The sequence below is a fragment of the Bufo gargarizans genome, chromosome 2, assembly GCF_014858855.1.
Source record: "Bufo gargarizans isolate SCDJY-AF-19 chromosome 2, ASM1485885v1, whole genome shotgun sequence".
NCBI classification, from domain to species: Eukaryota; Metazoa; Chordata; class Amphibia; order Anura; family Bufonidae; genus Bufo; species Bufo gargarizans.
In genome coordinates, this window is record NC_058081.1 from 201,966,254 (window position 1) to 201,988,577 (window position 22,324).

General features: G+C 45.5%; 1 protein-coding gene across 1 annotated transcript in view; it reads right to left on the reverse strand.

The window, feature by feature from the left end:
* CPT1B (carnitine palmitoyltransferase 1B) overlaps window positions 1–20,860 on the reverse strand; it is a 68,755-nt gene extending 47,895 nt beyond the window's left edge. Inside the window, exons 1-7 of the mRNA XM_044279901.1 lie at window positions 20,656–20,860; window positions 17,246–17,394; window positions 16,650–16,789; window positions 11,625–11,796; window positions 3,830–3,931; window positions 1,588–1,725; window positions 16–93 (exon numbers count right to left, since the gene is read on the reverse strand). Of these exons, the coding sequence (XP_044135836.1) occupies window positions 16–93; window positions 1,588–1,725; window positions 3,830–3,931; window positions 11,625–11,796; window positions 16,650–16,789; window positions 17,246–17,386 (771 nt within the window). The 5' untranslated portion in view covers window positions 17,387–17,394; window positions 20,656–20,860. The remainder of the gene's footprint in view (window positions 1–15; window positions 94–1,587; window positions 1,726–3,829; window positions 3,932–11,624; window positions 11,797–16,649; window positions 16,790–17,245; window positions 17,395–20,655) is intronic.
* Window positions 20,861–22,324: the final 1,464 nt, after the last annotated feature.

Genomic DNA, 22,324 nt, shown 5'->3' on the forward strand with positions numbered 1-22,324 from the left:
CTTCTAATGTCTTACCATCACATAATAGTTGCTGTTGACCATTATTGGCCCTCGGCCACGAAGGTAAATATACTCTTCCCACCAGTCACTGACCTGCAAAAAGTAAGAAATGCACAAACTGTTGGTTATTTCCTCTATACTACACGTACCATCACAGCATGCATTACACTAGAGAGAGAAGTTTTTGGAATAAACCATGAACTATGCACATTACAGGATACATGCTTCACGTTTACACAACTATCAACAACAAAGATATGCAAAAGTTTTCCAACTATCTTGAAATGAAGGCCAGTGCTATTAACAACCTATATGTGTATATTCCATAAAATGGGTGGATGGATTTTTGGGATATACTGTCATTTTTAAGTCACTCCATATACTTTACTTCCTGCCCTTGCTCCTTAATTTAAATATTCTCCTTTGGCCTTTACAGCACAGAAAACAGCCTTACTAGTCTTTCTCAGAGAGGGAAGGGAGGTGAGCGACTGAATTAGAGCACCAGACATTACACTGATAAGTCCAATGCTTTTCTGTGGGCATCTTTATCTAGGCCTATCAAGACAAAAAAAGAGCTATCACACTGTTATCCAAATTCTACACCTACTATTATTCTGCAGATAACATCTTCCCCTCACAGTAGCAGTAAACTGATAATGGATTTCCTATCTATGTAGAAGGTCTTATTATTTTTGTTGACTGGTACAGAAGGACAATACTTAGTATTTTATTTTTAGGGTCCATTCACATGTCCGTAGTGTATTGCGGATCCGCAATACACCTGGCCGGCACCCCCATAGAAATGCCTATTCTTTTCCGCAATTGCGGACAAGAATAGGACATGTTCTATTTTTTTCCGAAGCCGCGGAGTGGAAGAACGGCTGCGCGCTCCGGAAATGTGGATGCGGACAGCACACTGTGTGCTGTCCGCATCCATGTCGTCCCCATAGAGAATGAATGGGTTCGCACCCGTTTCGCAAAATTGCGGAACGGATGCAGACCCATTTGCGGATGTGTGAATGGAGCCCTAATAGTGTAGTACTGCCAACATGAAAATGTTTTATATGGATACTGAATTTAAAAGATGCCCCTTTCTGATGTCCCTTTAAGGTAAGGCAGCTATCATGATACTTAAGATTACCTGCAAGTGAATGGAATGGGATGCAACTCTAACAAGCCTCCTGGTACACCCCTTTCTTTGCTCAGGATGCTTTTTGCAGCAAGAAATCCAGAACCCCAATGGAACAAGGAGTCCATTTATTTAATTTGATGCCTGTAGTCCTCCAGAACTGGGAGTCAAGTTAGATGTGGCTCCCAGCTTCAGGTAATAAGGGCCAAATTACCCCTCCCAGAATTAGTCCAGTATACAGTATGTCAAAGGGCATTTGGAATGAGTTTTTCTGTAGTAGGGCCACTACTTAAAAATCGATCAGTAGAACTAAAAAGCAAGTCCACACTGTTTTCAGAATCTCAGATCCAACCAACGTACACAGATATATAACTCAATTTTGGAATATCATGGGCAAATATTTTACAGAAAAAACAGTACAAGTGGATACCACTTAACAGGTCACGCACTCCACCTACATAATTTGTTGCCCACCAAGACTTGAGATGAAGATATTTCTGCAGCTTGCGTCCTAAGTTTTTTTGAAATTCTTGCGAGAGTTCCTTCATGCGATTGAACTTTTCTTCCTCTAGTATTGGCTGCACTGACTGTAGGTACTGCAATGAAATCAAACAATGATCAAGAACAGATAGCAGTGCTGTATCTAGATATTACTCTTCATATCTACAGGATGGCACACGAAAAAGTAGCTAGTCTCCAGCAATAGTATGACAAGATGAACAAACAAGTGGATTTGTTTTTTTGTTTTTTAATTACCCACAAGTCACAAAATATGCTGAATGTGGTTCCCGTTCACATTTATACATCTTTGGGCACATCGGGTTATGTTGGCTGATACTGCTTGCAGCTCTGCACTGGTGATACTGCAGATACGGTAGTGTCTGATGTTTTCCTTGAGTTCATCCAGGGCATGTGGATTGTTAGCGAACACTTTCTGTTAGAAATTTCCCCACATATAAAAATCACATGTGGACAAGTCTGGGGGATCAGGTTGGCCATAACCCCTTGCTCACAGTTCGTTCCTCCATAAACAGTTCATGAACCCATGCCCATCAGTTCTGCGAGGTACGGCATGTTGCCCCATCTTGGAAAAAACAGGCAATTTTTTCTTCTGCAGCATCACTGCTGAAGATCTGCAAGCAGTATCAGCCAACATAATCAGACGGGCCCAAAGATGCATAGACCTGAACGGCGACCACTTTTTTGTGACTTGTGGGAAATAAAATTTTTATTTTTTTATTTTATTTTTTTTAAATCTACTTTTCGTTCAGCTTGTCATACTTTTGTTAGAAGCAGGCAATTTTTTCGTTGGCCACCCTGTATCTATCTATTGTAAGAAGGTACAAGGAACAATCGTAGATGATAGGTACATGTCACCGAGGTTCTTGGCCTCGGTGGAGTAAGAGCCGGTTTTTATGTGTCACCAGCAGTTGCTGTTTGACATCTTAATACTTAGTATGGCTGTATAGCTGATCCGGGACGGCTCTTACTGGGAGTAGTCAAAGTGCTGGGTGGGTGACTACTCCCCATATTCCAGGCGGTGTTTTGCCAGGCCTAAAAACCAGCCAGCACTGCCAGGTGAGGAGGATTACCGCAGTCTGATAGTGGAGCTCATGAGATGTGTGTGTGCTGGGATCTGAGGCTTGTGCCGTGCTGGAGGGCTGAGACCTGTCTGTAAGGGAAATGGGCCACCCTAAAAGCCTGCTATGGACTGCTGGAGGCAGAACTGTAAACAAGGTGATTTTTGCAATGTGGACTTTCCATTGTGTGTGAACTAACACCAAGACTGCAAAGTGATGTGTTTTTTTTTGCTTTAAGTGTGAAAAAACACGGAAGTTTGATTTAAGAACTGCTAATTTGCCTCTTTACTGCGTCCGCACACCCTGTCTACCAGAGAGAATTCCCACACTATCTGCAACCTAAATAAACATTTTCAGTTCCTATTGCAAAGGACACCTCCCCCTAGGGAGCTCTATGTCATGAGTCCCAGGTGTAGGAAATGCCGACTGGTATGTTGCGGCCTAAAATGTCTCTTTGTGTGTGTCACGGTGCTATATCTGTTTCTCTCTGGCTCTGCTGCACTGACAGGCTGGCTGTATAACTCTGCTTCTTCTGACTCTAGGTTATGTCAGGGAACTTTCATCCTGGCTCCTGAGGCTTCAAGCTTTGGCCTCCATGGCCAGCAGAGCTTAAGGTGCTCTGGCTGGCGTGGGCACGTCCAGCAGAGACGTGCCCCTGCACACCCTTCCCCTAGCTGGGGGTAAACTAGACTAGAACTTCTGCCCCACCCTTCCTGCAAGAAGTAGGACTCGCCCACCTCTTTCCAGAGGGGGGGGGGTGTAGAATCTAAATACAGCTCTGCCGTGTTTGCTGCCACCTGCTGGGGTACCAGGCACATTACATGAACAGTTACATAACATTAGAAATGCACAGTGTGGAGGACCTGTAATAAATGCATAAGATGACATGAGGCTTGACCAATAAAGACAGTAGCAAGATGCAGAAGTGGTAACACCACTCTAGGGTGTTACACTATGTCTGCAATGTAAGGGTTTCATGCAAAAAAATAAAATAAAGAATAAAGTTCAGTAAAGCTCTCACTGTCAGAGACCATATCTAGTTTTTCCACAGAGCTCAGGACTAGTTTAAAAAACAGTAGTGTAGACAAGTGTACTGAAAGAACATGTACGGTATCCTTACCCGGTCAATAGTGTCTTCTAGACGTGGTACAGGCAACCTTGGGAGAGACATCTGGAAACTGTAGAGCATTGGCTGTCGACTAGCCATAACCTTCATGCAGCCCTGTGAGACATGGCAAATTTCAAACTAAGAGCAAATAATGCCTTGGTAGGAGAGCATTAAGGAGGTTTTCTGATTTATTTTTTAAACTTGCACCCCAGCCTGCAATATCTACTGACAAATCTATACTTACCTGTTCCCCGCCGCTCTGTTGAGGCTTCCTTCACTTGTCTTCTGGTCCTTATCTGTCATTTGTCGCATGGGCAGCATCACATGCACCTTTGCAGCCAAAGACAGGTCTCAGCAGTGATATGTCCCCAATCGGTATGTGATACAGCAGGGACATGCCGCTTGGAGACATGTCACCGTTGATGCCACCTTTGGCTGAAGCTGCGCATGTGACCCAGTCCATGAAGAATTTCACAGAGTCCAGTGAAGAGAACCCCAGAGTCATGGAACTGGAACAGAGCAACGGGGAGCAGGTATGTATGATTTTGTCCCCAAGTATAAAAAAATAAAATAAAATAAAACCTTAAGAACCCCTTTAAGGCTAAAAGGAATTAAAGGAAGTACAGTGAATAGACAACTAGACAACTATGGCAGAGGAAACAGGAAAATTACATTTTTGTAATTTACCTGTCACATTGAAATAAAAAAAAAATGGGAGAGATTAAGGCCTCATGCACACGACCGTTGTGTGCATCCGTGGCCGTTGTGCCGTTTTCCGTTTTTTTTCACGGACCCATTGACTTTCAATGGGTCCGTGGAAAAATCGGAAAATGCACCGTTTGGCAGCCGCATCCGTGAGCCGTGTTTCCTGGCCGTGAAAAAAATATGACCTGTCCTATTTTTTTCACGGCCAACGGTTCACGGGCCCATTCAAGTCAATGGGTCCGTGAAAGAACACGGATGCACACAAGATTGGCATCCGTGTCCGTGATCCGTGGCCGTAGGTTTTAGTTTCATACAGACGGATCCGAAGATCCGTCTGCATAAAAGCTTTTTCAGAGCTGAGTTTTCACTTCGTGAAAACTCAGATCCGACAGTATATTCTAACACAGAGGCGTTCCCATGGTGATGGGACGCTTCTAGTTAGAATACACTACAAACTGTGTACAAGACTGCCCCCTGCTGCCTGGCAGCACCCGATCTCTTACAGGGGGATATGATAGTACAATTAACCCCATCAGGTGCGGCACCTGAAGGGGTTAATTGTACTATCATATCCCCCTGTAAGAGATCAGGGCTGCCAGGCAGCAGGGGGCAGACCCCCCCCCCCCTCCCCAGTTTGAATATCATTGTGCGGCCCCCCCCTCCCCTGTTGTTAACTCGTTGGTGGCCAGTGTGCGCACCCCCCTCCCTCCCTCCCTCTATTGTTTTAATACATTGGGGCCAGTGTGCGCAGCCCCCCCCCAACCCCCCCCCCTCCCTCCCTCTATTGTTTTAATACATTGGGGCCAGTGTGCGCACCCCCCCAACCCCCCCCCTCCCTCCCTCTATTGTAATAATAGCATTGGGGCCAGTGTGCGCACCCCCCCCCCCCCCCCCCGCGATCATCGGTGGCAGCGGAGTAGAAGATTTTCATACTTACCTGGCTGCTGGCTGCTGCGATGTCTGCGTCCGGCCGGGAGCTCCTCCTACTGGTAAGTGACAGCAATGCGCCGCACAGACCTGTCACTTACCAGTAGGAGGAGCTCCCGGCCGGACACAGAGATCGCAGCAGCCAGCAGCCAGGTAAGTATGAATCTTCTACTCCGCTGCCACCGATGATCGGGGGGGGGGGGTTGGCGCACACTGGCCCCAATGCTATTATTACAATAGAGGGAGGGGGGGCGCGCACACTGGCCCCAATGCTATTATTACAATAGAGGGAGGGAGGGGGGGGGGGTTGGGGGGGCGCGCACACTGGCCCCAATGCTATTATTACAATAGAGGGAGGGAGGGAGGGGGGTGCGCACACTGGCCACCAACGAGTTAACAACAGGGGAGGGGGGGCCCACTGGCCACCAATGAGTTAAAAACAGGGGGGGGGGGTCTGCCCCCTGCTGCCTGGCAGCACCTGCCAGGCAGCAGGGGACAGTCATGTACACAGTTTTTTTGTATATTCTAACCTGAAGCGTCTCCATCACCATGGGAACGCCTCTGTGTTAGAATATACTGTCGGAAATGAGTTTCACGATGTAGCTCATATCCGACAGTATATTCTAACATAGAGGCGTTCCCATGGTGATGGGGACGCTACAAGTTAAAATATACCATCGGATTGGAGAAAACTCCAATCCGATGGTATAACAGAACTCCAGACTTTACATTGAAAGTCAATGGGGACGGATCCGTTTGAAATGGCACCATATTGTGTCAACATCAAACGGATCCGTCCCCATTGACTTGCATTGTAATTCAGGACGGATCCGTTTGGCTCCGCACGGCCAGGCGGACACCAAAACGACTTTTTTTTCATGTCCGTGGATCCTCCAAAAATCAAGGAAGACCCACGGACGGAAAAACGGTCACGGATCACGGACCAACGGAACCCCGTTTTGCGGACCGTGAAAAAAAACGTCCGTGTGCATGAGGCCTTAGGCTAGGTCTACACGACGACATTTTTTTCTCGAATGGATTTTCTGCGACTGTCGCGTCGCAGTCGCAGTCGCAGTATGTCACATGTTGCAGTGCGACACCATAGACTGTCATTATAAAAATTGTCGCGCGACATTAGTGCAACAAAATGTCGCGCGACAAATGTCGTCATGTAGACCTAGCCTAAAGGAGCTGTCTCATCTCACTGTTACTAAGGTGAGATGAAAAAGTCCTGACCACGAGGTGGCCGGGAAACTGCATAGCACACTGGTCCCCGCTATTTCAGGAGCTCCCATGCACTGCAGTAGATGAGTGAGCACTGGCGTCCTCGCTGTTTCCTAGCCGGCTGCTGGTCGGGACTGAGTCTCATCTCGCCTTAATACACAGTCTAAAAGACAGTATATACCCAAGTAACACCTCATTGAAAATGACAAGGATATATATCCAATAAAAATAATAGTTCTTTATTAAACAGATAATACAGACATGCTCCATTCATTTCAATGAGAGTTCTTAGAAGAGCAGAGCAAGTGTGCATGCTGGGAGTTGTAGTTTCACAACAGTTGGAGTGCCTGCCTTCCCCTGCTATACACCAATACATAATTTAATAAAGTGCCCAAGCTCAATGTACTGTATACCCACATGGAAGCAAATTTTCTAGTGTAAAAAAAAAAGGGTGACGCATCCGTTTGTTTTGTTTTCCAGACACAAAAAAAACGGATGCGTTACCCATTGACTTACAATGGTTTTAGTGACGGATCCGTCTTGTTCATTTTGGAAATAATAAAACCGGATCCGTTCTGAATGGATGCAGATGGTTGTATTATTGAACTGATGCGTTTATGCTGATCCCCTGCCGGATCCAGCAAAAACACAGATGTGAAAGTAGCCGTACCTGTATTCACAATGAAGGTGGGGAATTTATTAATGCTTTAATGTTTGGCATTAAAAAGTCATGACATATGGTGCACACTATATTTGCCCCATATTTTTCAATTTTTTGACCTTCTCAACAATTTTCCCAAGTTGAATCTGTCACTTGGACTATTACTGGTATCTGCAGTAATAAATGGGTATTCCTGCACATAAGTCATCCAAACTGCTAATTTTATTTTCCCACTGCCGCTGTCAGCACTGAAATACGTTGTCGGGACTGCAGTGTATGCACACAGAAGTCCTCTCCGTTATGTTAGCACAGCAGTCCTGACAATGTATTTCAGCACAGGCTTGATCACTGACAACAGAGGAACGGGGGGGCAGTCTGAATCCTTATGTGCAGCACGGCTCGTATTACTGCAGATAATAGTTCAGAATTGTCGTGACAGATTTCCTTTAAATTGTGAGAAAAAGAGTGGGGGTGGGAGGGGTGGAACCGGATTTACTATAAGGAATGAACTGTGAGCAAGGGGTTATGGCCAACATGTTCCCCCTCCGCTCACCTTCCTGGGCTCGCTGCACTATTACCACTCCTCCTATCCGCTCCCCTTCCTGGGCTCACTGCACTATTACCACTCCTCCTATCCTTCGCTCCCCTTCCTGGGCTCGCTGCACTATTACCACTCCTCCTATCCGCTCCCCTTCCTGGGCTCACTGCACTATTACCACTCCTCCTATCCTTCGCTCCCCTTCCTGGGCTCGCTGCACTATTACCACTCCTCCTATATTCCGCTCCCCTTCCTGGGCTCGCTGCACTATTACCACTCCTCCTATCCTTCGCTCCCCTTCCTGGGCTCGCTGCACTATTACCACTCCTCCTATCCTCCGCTCACCTTCCTGGGCTCTCTGCACTATTACCACTCCTCCTATCCTTCGCTCCCCTTCCTGGGCTCACTGCACTATTACCACTCCTCCTATCCTTCGCTCCCCTTCCTGGGCTCGCTGCACTATTACCACTCCTCCTATCCTTCGCTCCCCTTCCTGGGCTCGCTGCACTATTACCACTCCTCCTATATTCCGCTCCCCTTCCTGGGCTCGCTGCACTATTACCACTCCTCCTATCCTTCGCTCCCCTTCCTGGGCTCGCTGCACTATTACCACTCCTCCTATCCTCCGCTCACCTTCCTGGGCTCACTGCACTATTACCACTCCTCCTATCCTTCGCTCCCCTTCCTGGGCTCACTGCACTATTACCACTCCTCCTATCCTTCGCTCCCCTTCCTGGGCTCGCTGCACTATTACCACTCCTCCTATCCTTCGCTCCCCTTCCTGGGCTCGCTGCACTATTACCACTCCTCCTATCTTCCGCTCCCCTTCCTGGGCTCGCTGCACTATTACCACTCCTCCTATCCTCCGCTCACCTTCCTGGGCTCACTGCACTATTACCACTCCTCCTATCCTCCGCTCACCTTCCTGGGCTCACTGCACTATTACCACTCCTCCTATCCTTCGCTCCCCTTCCTGGGCTCGCTGCACTATTACCACTCCTCCTATCTTCTGCTCCCCTTCCTGGGCTCGCTGCACTATTACCACTCCTCCTATCCTTCGCTCCCCTTCCTGGGCTCACTGCACTATTACCACTCCTCCTATCCTTCGCTCCCCTTCCTGGGCTCGCTGCACTATTACCACTCCTCCTATCCTTCGCTCCCCTTCCTGGGCTCGCTGCACTATTACCACTCCTCCTATCTTCCGCTCCCCTTCCTGGGCTCGCTGCACTATTACCACTCCTCCTATCCTCCGCTCACCTTCCTGGGCTCACTGCACTATTACCACTCCTCCTATCCTCCGCTCACCTTCCTGGGCTCACTGCACTATTACCACTCCTCCTATCCTTCGCTCCCCTTCCTGGGCTCGCTGCACTATTACCACTCCTCCTATCTTCTGCTCCCCTTCCTGGGCTCGCTGCACTATTACCACTCCTCCTATCCTCCGCTCACCTTCCTGGGCTCACTGCACTATTACCACTCCTCCTATCCTTCGCTCCCCTTCCTGGGCTCTCTGCACTATTACCACTCCTCCTATCCTTCGCTCCCCTTCCTGGGCTCGCTGCACTATTACCACTCCTCCTATATTCCGCTCCCCTTCCTGGGCTCGCTGCACTATTACCACTCCTCCTATCCTTCGCTCCCCTTCCTGGGCTCGCTGCACTATTACCACTCCTCCTATCCTCCGCTCACCTTCCTGGGCTCACTGCACTATTACCACTCCTCCTATCCTTCGCTCCCCTTCCTGGGCTCACTGCACTATTACCACTCCTCCTATCCTTCGCTCCCCTTCCTGGGCTCGCTGCACTATTACCACTCCTCCTATCCTTCGCTCCCATTCCTGGGCTCGCTGCACTATTACCACTCCTCCTATCTTCCGCTCCCCTTCCTGGGCTCGCTGCACTATTACCACTCCTCCTATCCTCCGCTCACCTTCCTGGGCTCACTGCACTATTACCACTCCTCCTATCCTCCGCTCACCTTCCTGGGCTCACTGCACTATTACCACTCCTCCTATCCTTCGCTCCCCTTCCTGGGCTCGCTGCACTATTACCACTCCTCCTATCCTCCGCTCACCTTCCTGGGCTCACTGCACTATTACCACTCCTCCTATCCTTCGCTCCCCTTCCTGGGCTCACTGCACTATTACCACTCCTCCTATCTTCCGCTCCCTTTCCTGGGCTCACTGCACTATTACCACTCCTCCTATCCTTCGCTCCCCTTCCTGGGCTCACTGCACTATTACCACACCTCCTATCTTCCGCTCCCCTTCCTGGGCTCGCTGCACTATTACCACTCCTCCTATCCTTCGCTCCCCTTCCTGTGCTCGCTGCACTATTACCACTCCTCCTATCCTTCGCTCCCCTTCCTGGGCTCGCTGCACTATTACCACCACTCCTATCTTCTGATCCCCTTACTGGGCTCGCTGCACTATTACCACTCCTCCTATCCGCTCCCCTTCCTGGGCTCACTGCACTATTACCACTCCTCCTATCCTCCGCTCACCTTCCTGGGCTCGCTGCACTATTGCCACTCCTCCTATCCTTCGCTCCCCTTCCTGGGCTCACTGCACTATTACCACTCCTCCTATCCTTCGCTCCCCTTCATGGGCTCACTGCACTATTACCACTCCTCCTATCCTTCGCTCCCCTTCCTGGGCTCGCTGCACTATTACCACTCGTCCTATCTTCCGCTCCCCTTCCTGGGCTCGCTGCACTATTACCACTCCTCCTATCCTCCGCTCCCCTTCCTGGGCTCACTGCACTATTACCACTCCTCCTATCCTTCGCTCCCCTTCCTGGGCTCACTGCACTATTACCACTCCTCCTATCTTCCGCTCCCCTTCCTGGGCTCGCTGCACTATTACCACTCCTCCTATCCTCCGCTCACCTTCCTGGGCTCACTGCACTATTACCACTCCTCCTATCCTTCGCTCCCCTTCCTGGGCTCACTGCACTATTACCACTCCTCCTATCTTCCGCTCCCCTTCCTGGGCTCACTGCACTATTACCACTCCTCCTATCCTTCGCTCCCCTTCCTGGGCTCACTGCACTATTACCACACCTCCTATCTTCCGCTCCCCTTCCTGGGCTCGCTGCACTATTACCACTCCTCCTATCCTTCGCTCCCCTTCCTGTGCTCGCTGCACTATTACCACTCCTCCTATCCTTCGCTCCCCTTCCTGTGCTCGCTGCACTATTACCACTCCTCCTATCCTTCGCTCCCCTTCCTGGGCTCGCTGCACTATTACCACCACTCCTATCTTCTGATCCCCTTACTGGGCTCGCTGCACTATTACCACTCCTCCTATCCGCTCCCCTTCCTGGGCTCACTGCACTATTACCACTCCTCCTATCTTCCGCTCCCCTTCCTGGGCTCGCTGCACTATTACCACTCCTCCTATCCTCCGCTCACCTTCCTGGGCTCGCTGCACTAGCAGCTAAAATGTCACAAAAAATGATGCAGTTTGGCCAATAGGAGCACTGAAGGAATGCAACAAACTTATGAGTTTGGTATATTCATAAGAACAGGGCTGATTGCCAGTCTGACATGTGACAGCATGGTCATGCCCATAGCACTGAGTGCAGGAGCTTGCGTTGCCCTTAATAATGGTCTTCACAAGGATTCTGGCATTAGCATTTATTTTATATGGTGTGGATGGGAAGGGGTAAAAGAAAAAATGAACGTTAACCATGGGGCGAACAAGAAGAAAATTATAAATTAGAAAAAAAAATAATTAAGACTTATACACTTACTCCCCAAATTTTGGTTTTCAAACTCCTTTTCCCATGTGGCTCAAACATCCAGCCATGGTATGAAAGAAGCATGCGGAGAACTTGACGATAGACAAGGATCCCAGAGACCCAAACTCCTGATGAGAATATAACAGCACTTGCCACAGTTCGGGACACGGGAGACGTGACAGCTCTGCTCAGACAGATGAAGACAAGAAGGGCAAAAGAAAACACTGAAACTGATTCATACAAAGCAGAACGTGGTCTACAACGGCAAGTGATAACTCATTACAGCGCAGATAACCTGCTGCAAGGTAGTGGCCACGAGGATTATAAACACATGAAAACAGAAACAAAACAAGGAAGGAACAGGGCTGGGACACAATGCTGTTTTGGTAACAAGACTGATGTCTTTAACCCCTTAAGATCAAGGCCTATTTTCATTTTTGCATTTTGGATTTTTCCACCCTACATTCCAATAACCATAACTTTTTTTATTTTTCCCTTCAAATAGTTATATGAGGGCTTTTTTTTTGCTGGACAAGATGCATTTTTTATTGCCACCGTTTAATTTACTATATTTCGTATTGGAAAACAGGAAAAAAAAAATTCTGTGTGTGGCAAAAAAAACTGAATTCCGACAAGGTTTTTGGCATCACAGCGTTCACTGTGCGCTAAAAATGACCTGACATCCCGTTCTGTGGATCAATACAAATGCAGCGATACCAAACTAGTATAGTTTTTTTTTGTTTTGCAAAAAATTTCTTTGCATTGCCATATTCTGACAGCCATAACTTTTTTATATTTCGGTGTACAGAGCTGTATGAGGACTTGTTTTTAGCGTAACAAACTATTTTTTTATTGGTATAATTTTTGTGGCATGTTTGTCTTTTTGATTACTGTTATTTAACTTTTTGGGGGGACAAGATGACAAAAAAAAAAATCGAATTGCGCGTTTTTTTTTTTTTTCCCCCCGTTACGGCGTTTTCAGTACAGGATTTTTTTTTAAAATATTTTATTAGTTCAGACATTTTGGAACGCGGGGATACCTAATATGTAAATTTTTTTATTGTTTATATATTTTTGCATGTAAAAGTGGGTGATTGAAACTTTATAAATTGGTACTTTTAACTATTAGACCCCTTAGGCCCCTTGCAGACGAGCGTGTCTGGATTAGGTCCGGATGTGTCCCGCGCGAGTAGGTACGCAATTGCAGTCAGTTTTGACTGCGATTGCGTTCCGTTGTTCAGTTTTTATTGCGCGGGTGCAATGCGTTTTGCACGAGTGTGATAAAAAACTGAATGTGGTACTCATACCCTAACTTCTTCACAGAAGTTCAGGTTTGGGTTCAAGGTTGTGTAGATTGTATTATTTTGCCTTATAACATGGTTATAAGGGAAAATAATAGCATTCTGAATACAGAATGCATAGTACAATAGGGCTGGAGGGGTTAAAAAAAAAAAAAAAAAAAAATGAATTAAACTCATCTTAATCCACTTGTTTGCGCAGCCAGCATCTCTTCTGTCTTCTTTTGGGAGGAATAGGACCTTTGATGACATCACTGCGCTCATCACATGGTCCGTCACATGATCCATCACCATGGCGATGGATCATGTGATGGACCATGTGATGAACGTAGTGACATCATCAAAGGTCCTATTCCTCACAAAAGACAGACAGAAGAGATGCCGGCTGCGCAAACAACTGGATTAAGGGGAGTTAAATTATTATTATTATTATTTTAACCCCTCCAGCCCAATTGTACTATGCATTCTGTATTCAGAATGCTATTATTTTCCCTTATAACCATGTTATAAGGGAAAATAATAATGATTGGGTCCCCACCCCGATTGTCACCTAACAACTGTGTGTGAAAATCGCACCGCATTCGCATTTGCTTGCGGATGCTTGCGATTTTCACGCAACCCCATTCATTTCTATGGGTCCGGCGTTACGTGAAAAACGCACAAAGAGGAGCATGCTGCGATTTTCACGCAACGCACAAGTGATGCGTGAAAATCACCGCTCATGTGTGCAGCCCCATAGAAATGAATGGGTCCGTATTTAGTGCGGGTGCAATGCATTCACCTCACGCATTGCACCCGCGTGGAAATCTCGCCCAGGGCATTAGGGGGATAGTACACGGGATCTTTTATCCCTGCTCCTATTCACCCTAAGGCCTCTTTCACACGGGCGTCATGTTTTTTGCCCGGATAAGATGCGGGTGCGTTGTGGGAAAATGCGCAATTTTCCTGCGTGAGTGCAAAACATTGTAATGCGTTTTGCACACGCATGAGAAAAATCGGCATGTTTGGTATCCAAACCCGAACTTCTTCACAGAAGTTCGGGTTTGGGTTAGGTGTTCTGTAGATTGTATTATTTTCTCTTATAACATGGTTAGGGGAAATAATAGCATTCTGAATACAGAATGCATAGTACAATAGGGCTGGAGGGGTTCAAAAAAATAATAATAATAATTTAACTCGCCTTAATCCACTTGCACAGGAATAGGACCTTTGATGACGTCACTGTGCTCATCACATGGTCCATCACCATGGTGAGGGACCATGTGATTGGATCATGTGATGTGTGGTCACCACAGACCCTTAGCCGGCAGCTCAACATTACAGAAGAGATCCGCAACTACGCGATTGAGTGGACTCGGTAAGTTAATTTTTTTATTTTTAACCCCTCCATCACTGTTTTACTTTGCATTCTGTATTTAGAATGCTATTATTTTCCATTATAACCAATTTATAAGGGAAAATAATACAGATCGAATCCCCAGCCCGATCGTCACCTAGCAACCATGCGTGAAAATCGCACCGCATCCGCACTTGCTTGCGGATGCTTGTGATTTTCACGCGGCCCCATTCACTTCTATGGGGCCTGCGTTGCGTGAAAAACGCTGAATATAGAGCATTCTGCGATTTTCACTCAACGCACAAGTGATTCGTGAAAATCACTGCTTGTGTGCATAGCCCTATAGAAATGAATGGGTCAGGATTCAGTGCGGGTGCAATGCGTTCAACTCACGCATTGCACCCGCGCTGAAATATCGCCCGTGTGAAAGGGGCCTAAAAGATTAGATTCACTCTCCATTCGGAGCTATGAACTGGATTTTTTTTTTTAGCACAAGACCGCATCGCAATAAAATGTGAAAAAGTAACGCCTCGTCCACACTTCTGTGTCAGTGTTACGTCCGTGAAAAAAAGCATCCGTGTATTTTCTGTGATGGGTCAGTGTGTCCGCTTTTGCCCTCTATGTGTCATCTGTAATTTATAGACGTTGTTCAGCTGTATCTTAATTTCAAGAGCATTTTCTATCTGTCTTCATGAAAAACAGACGCACCACGGATGTCATCCGTGTTGTGTCCATAATTTTCACGGACCCACAGACTTCAATGGGTGTGCTTGGTCCGGAACACGGATCAAAGTAGTACATGTTTCCGTGATTTTTTTTACTGACCCAAGGTCAGTAAAAAAAAGAATACTGAAATGTGAACAGACACATTTAAAGTAATGGGTACATGTGCTGTCCGTGGAAAATGCGGATAGCACACGTCCCTGAAAAATGGACGAGGCCTAAAGAGTGGACGAGGCCTAAAAGCTTTCTGAATGCATTGTATATGGCTGGCTTCAGTCACTGGTGAGGGAGGAGTGCTCTTCTCATGAATACAAGGGACCTTGATGGTGTTTATTATAATAGCTTAGCAAACAGATTTATAGCACAACACAGAGTAAGGGCTCATGCACACAAACGTGTGCTGGCCGGATCCGTGCTGCGGACTGCAAATTGAGGTGCGCAATGCAAATTGCGGGCCACCGCATGCGGATCGCGAATCCATTCACTTAAATGGGGTCCACGATCCGTACCTAAAAAGTAGTCCATGCACTACTTTTTTTGCGGTGCGGAGGCACGGACAAAAAACCCACGGAAGTACTCCATAGTGCTTCCGATCCGTGCCTCCGTTCCGGTGAATGGGTCCGCATCCGTGATGCGGGTAGCACACAGCCGGTGCCCGTGTATTGCAGACCGCAATATGACCACGGCCGTGTGCATGAGTTCTAATAAGTATAGATGCCCCAGAATTGTTATTACATGGGGAATCACTGGAGAAGTGACAGGCAAGTCCAACCAGTCTACACATCAGGCTATGTTATAGCTGAGCATATTACTAAGGCCTCTTTCACACAACTTTTTTTTTTCCCGTTTACAGGCCGTTTTTTGCGTTCCGTATAAACGGGTCCGCAAAAAAAAAAACAACAGAATGTACTCCGTATGCATTCCGTTTCCGTTTTTCCATTCCATTGAAAGAGAGAACATGTACTAGTATTAGCCGCAAATCACATTCCATGGCTCCATTCAAGTCAATGGGTCCGAAAAAATAACGAAGCACATACGGAAATGCATCCGTATGTCTTCCATGTCTGTTCCGTTTTTGCGGAACCATCTATTGAAAATGTCATGCCCAGCCCAATTTTTTCTATGTAATTACTGTATATATGCCATACAGAAAAACGGAACAGAAACACAACGGAAACAAAAAAAACGGACCGCAAAACACTGAAAAAGCCATACGGTCATGTGAAAGAGGCCTAAGGAGAATGCAGTCAATAAATATTTTAAGATCAGATAATATAGTGGTTGTTAGCAATGATAATATATAAATCTTATTTTATTTTTATTATATTATTTTAATATTATTCCATTATTACTCGTTATTTCACTTTAATTGGATTTGACAAAAGCTTCACTATGGATTTCAGATATAGTTTGATAGTTTTGACATATACAGTTGATAAACCGTACCAGAATAACACATTTCTTACCATTTCTTGGGACTAAATACACTAAAACTGTGTTTCCAACAAATTTATATTAAAAAAGGTTTTCCGAACGTATAAAGTGATGGTATATGGCATGAATGGGACCGGCGGCAGTTCCCTGTGTTCATCAGGCAATCAGCACAGTGAAGGGGATTCATTCGCTGCCATAAGGATCGATGGCCAGATAGCTCTGATTTGTTGCACTATGGTAACTTACTGTCCAGGTAAAAGGTTGCTGATCTTGGAAATGAGTCCAAATGATATATCCACTTTCCCATATAAAGAGCCAAGCGTCACAGCTACAACTGCAAACCATGTGGAAGGGCTGGCAGGATATACACCACTAAGTACAGAGCTCTGCAAATAGACATTTAAGGAGAGACATTCTTAAGGGTAATAGACTAGTTCTCAAACTTAAAGGCAGTCTGGGAGCTGCTGCCTGACATTGTGCAGACGTTTCACATTGCTTGCTAGGGCACATCACTAAGTTTCATGGTCGCGGCCGTGTCCGTATTTTGGTCCTCAAAGTATCCTCAATACATTCTGTGTGCAATCTGCATTTTTCTCACTCCCATCGATAGAAAGGACTATTCTCAATTGCAATATGGACCAGAACAGGACATGTTCTATAATATGAAGAACAGCCATGTGAATATGCAAGTGTTCATGGTGCCATAGAAATGAATGTTATGAAGGCTTATGTATTTATATCTCTATCCATGCCTTGATAACATACTGTATATTGATGGCTCATGTGTTCTATATATACACACACACCCCTTGGTCACAGAACAGCACAGTATTCCCATTCACCTTGAGTGTGATCAGGCGTTTTCTGCAGGCAATCAGGCCAGATAAGTAGAGATGTCGCATTACATCACGACCCAACTGTAGATCAATTCCATCAGGTGTCACAGTAAACTGGAAGGCTACAGCCTGGTGAGCTTCTGCCATCTTGTGACCTTCACAGAAAAGAAAAGCAATTTGATCCACATAGCCAAGACAGATCTTTAACACTGTGATCGCAGGCTACGCCGTCGCTGTGGTTTTGTATAACTGACACAATGCCATGTATATTCAATGCCCAAGTGAGTCTGCTTTTGGGAGAAATACGACAGCACTTCAATGCAATGTCTAATTTATTCACCAAAATGCCAGCCATTCAAATGAATGGTTGACCATGTACTGTATGGATGGACCAGATCCACAAGAGTAAGAGCCGCTCTTTCTTAGTAGCGCACCGTTCTGAGTAGGATCTATTTAAAGGGTCGAACATTGACTTATAGGATAGCTGCCTTACATCTGGTGGCATTAGAGGCAGAGCTTCTTAAGAGCGCATTTGCATCATTTTCTTCCCAGAATTCCAGAGGAGCATCTATGGCCTAGAAGTATCCTCACTCTGATTAAGGTGCTCTCTCCCCAAGGAAAGTTAGTACCCCCCAAACTAAGAGTGGGATTTGGAGCATGGAACTCCCTCTAAGACGTGCTGTTGCCCAAAAGCTGGCGATTTTGCCATCCCTAACATGAACTATTGCCTATATCTACAAAATCTTATACATGATTTTAGAAGTTGGATTATATTGTACCCATTTTTATATTTTATAAATTAAATTGATGTACTGTACCCTGGCACATACCACAAGAAATATTTTAGCATGTCCTTTTAGTCTGTTTATGCTCTTCATACTATAACCACATACCCTTTCAAAAAGAACATGACCGACTTGTAAATTTATCTTCACATGGAAGACTTGGATGAAGTCCAAGTATGTGAAAGGTTAGAGAGAAGCAAAACTTCAAATTCAATACAGACTAGGTGAAGGAAGACTAAAAGTGTGTAAAACAGCAGGATGTATACTTAAGGAGCATCTAATCAACATGTAGTCCAAAGGAGAACTTAAAGGGATTGTTCAGTCTATATTTTCATTTTAAATACGTTCACAAGGCTGTAAAGATTATTTATTTTAATCATATCCACCTTGTCCATGATGTTCTGACAATTACCATTTCTTTTCTCCTCTTCCTGATCCTGCTCTACATACAGGAAATAACCATACGATCAGTCACTGACAATAAACAGCAGCAGCGTTTCGGCATGCAGCCCTTCTACAGTTTGAGAAACGCCTGTGTGTCATAACAGTGCTGTTTTCGGTTTATGTGCTCCAAGTAAAGCAGCTTAAGGCTAGTTTCACACTAGCATTTGGGAGATCGGCAGGCAACAGCCTTTCGGGCCTTTCTGGATCTAGCATTTCTGGAAGCCATATGAATTCTATCTGGCCCCATTAATTATCATGGAGACCGGTGGATATTCGGCCATAACCCGGCAAATATGTTGTGAACAGGCTGGACAAATACCAGCCTTTCAGATCTGAATGCTAGTGTGAAGCTAGCCTTAGGTGGCCATACACATTAGATACAAGTTGGTTGATGGTTCAACAGCAGTTGAACAAACTGTCCTTTTACAGACCAGGCCATACCCATTTTAGTCTATATTTGCAGTTACAGTTGTTCAAACTTGCCCATACACGTTCAATCAAGTCGAGCGATGAATGAAAAATCTTTCTGGGAATGTTCCTTCATAGAAAGACGACCCCTTTTCAGATGATAATGGTCTATCATCTTTAGACTAAAATGATCATTCATTATCAAATTTCAACAGATGAATGTACATTTTGATCAACTTCAGACTAATGTGTATGGCCACCTTTATACTTCATTGGATATTTGGACTCTTCTTACAAATTAATTTCCTGGGTTGATATAGGCGGAACCCACTCTGCAAGATAGCATGCCACAAATTAACCTGGAGCATGTTATTCTTTTGAAGAACGCTGAGTGCGAGGCTACCTCTATGATGTCCTTATGCTCTAAACAAGGTCATATGGACAGGGGATTTCCTAAGCTTACATTTTAATGGCTACTGATAAATATGCAGGAATTCATAGTCTAAGGCTGGCCATACACATTAGATCAGGCAACAGGTATCTTTCCACACACCCTTTCCTACATACATATGCATGCTTAGCTTGGTTGAGTGAGTATGTGTTCAGAATGGAGAACTTTTGGAAATTATCTCCAAAAGGCATAATGTTAAAGAGGAAACACACTTTTCAACATTTTAAGCAGCATCAGTGTATTATTTTGGTTTGTTACAATATTGGAGTGAGAAAAAGAGTACCTTGCAAAAATATGGGAACTCAAGATTTGATCACTCAGATTACTTAAATAGTCTGTTAGGGTTAAAGGGGTTCTACAGTTTGTTTTAACTGATGATCTATCCTCTGGATAGATCATCAGCATCTGACCGGCGGGGGTCTGACACCCGGGACCCATGCAGATCAGCTGTTTGAGAAGGCAATGGCGCTCCAGCAGCGCGGTGGCATTCTCACCGTTTATCGCAGCTTAGCCCCTGGAGCTTAGCCCCGCCCAGGCCAGTGATACTAGTCGTGACGTCACTCGGCCTGCGGTAAACAGTGAGAAGGCCGCGGCACTGCTGGAGCGCTGCTACCTTCTCAAACAGCTGATCAGCAGGGGTCCCGGGTGTCGGACCCCCGCCGGTCAGATACTGATGATCTATCCAGAGGAGCTGCCTAACACTCTTAAAATGAAACTAGTTGAGGCCCACAAAGGAGGAGAGGGCTATAAGAATATAGCAAAGCGTTTTCAGGTTGTCATTTCCTTAAAGGCAGTTAACAGGTACAGTGCAGGTCAAGAGAAGTTCTAGACCAGTGATCCTCAACTACAGTCCTCAGGACCCACCTGCCGGTCAGGATTTAAAACCATCCCACAGAATGAATAACTGTGGTAAGTCCTGATGTATTTTTATTCCATGTATATGACAAAATACTTCATTTGAAACTCCCTGCTCTTTAGTATAGTAATACTTTTCATGGGATAACCTCTTTAGGGATTGCATTATTCTTGGAAGCATACAATGTTGGTAAACCTAAGGGGGACTTACACTATAAACATTAGCTAAACAAGGACAGATACCAGGATACCCATTACAAAAGGTAAACTAGTGAAATTTCCAAAGAGTCGTACAAGGTCCAAGTCTAGTCCACAGCTTTTCCTCCAGGAAAGACAGCTGGAATAGTACCAACTGTGTACAAAGCAAATTTCTTACTATGATCTATAAAAGAATGCGACAATACAAACAGAAATACTGTAACAGTCAACATCCTAACAATGTGCTATAGAGAAAAGTCATAGTAGGAACTCACCTGTTAATTACACTTTTTCAGGGATCCACAAGCTGGTACAAAAGCATACACACGGCTACGCAGCTGCTGCCTTCCGTCCTCTGTGCCCTTCAGGCTGAATGTGTGCAGCTTTCTAGGTCCCAGCCAAAAACCAGCTCGTGTAACCCGAGACCCAGCACTCTGCGTTTATACTGGCATAAGGAATGGCTGGGAAGTTCTGAGACTGTACAGAGAGGCAGAATAGACCGACTAAACACTTCAAGGCAGCTAGTCTTGTAAACTATGACTGGTGTATGCTCTGTTATACCAAAAACATTGCTGCAGAATCTGCCATGTCTATACATAGTCCTTTTACAAGGTCAACTTGTGGAGTGAAGTCACCACTCCTGGATCAATACATTGCACTTCTTCACTTCACCTGTACAGGAAACCAATAGGGATTAAAAAGAAATGAATAAAAATAAAATAAAATAAAAAAATCTTTAAAATTTTCTTAGTTTGAAAAAGTTTTGGTGACTTTTATACTGATGACCTATCCTTTGGATAGGTCATCAGTATCTGATCAACAGGGATCCTGTGGGTCATTTCAGAAGGCACAGCTCACACTTGGTATTGCAGATCCGCTCCATTCACTTCAATGAGGCTGAGCTGCACTTAGGGCATGCTACCGATGAACGGAACGTTACATGGCCAAGGAAAAGCTTTGAGAAAGCTGTGGTGCTACTGAAAGCGCTGGTCCCAGGTGTCAGATAGTAATGATCCATCTAATGCAGGGATCAGCAACCTTCGGCACTCCAGCTGTTGTGAAACTACAATTCCCAGTATGCTCCATTCATTTCTATGTAAGTTATTAAAAAAGATCAAGTATGCATGCTGGGAGTTGTAGTTTCACAACAGCTGGCGTGCCGGAGGTTGCCTACCCCTGATCTAGTGGATAGTTGATCAGTATAAAAGTCTCAGAAAACCCAGGTTCACATTGATTATAACCAGTGGATCACTCGAGACCTAACAATGTTAGTGTCTCACGCTCCCGTCTAGTAAGCCCTACGGCTACTTCAACTGCACCTACGATTCTCAGCCTTTCTACGCGTTTCTGTTCGCTGGTAATTGCGCACTTCATCAGGAGCAGGCGAATATTAGGTGAGGTGTACAACATTCAACTCCACAGCAACTCGGCGCTGTGACGGCAAGTGATCCACTGGTCATAATGTGAACCTGGACACTCATGACAATAGCTCCTATAGTAAGGATCTCATAGGCAGCTACAAAAGCGCCTGCCTATGTCAATTGCTGTTATGCATGTTGTGTGGCAACAGAATAGTAACTCTGTGGCTTGATAACTGTGCTACAGTGTTGCTAATGTGGATAGGGTTGAGAAGCACTCAGTCTCTAGACCAAAATTACACAATCTGAGTGCCCTACCTTCAGCGTTGGGAGTTAACACCAGGCTGATTTTCCCGATTTTAGAGTGATAGGTTTTGATTCATTTTTAAATAGTAAGACATAATAAAAATTATTTTTTTGTTTCAATGTTCCATTCAGGCGAGTTTTTCAGTTTCAATTAGTTGGGACGTATACGAATCCTATCTTTTTATTAGATTTGCTCAAATCCTAATCTCTTCATGCAATCTCAGACAAACTTGATGACATTGAGATCAGGGCTATTTGGGGACAATATTATTACTTCCAG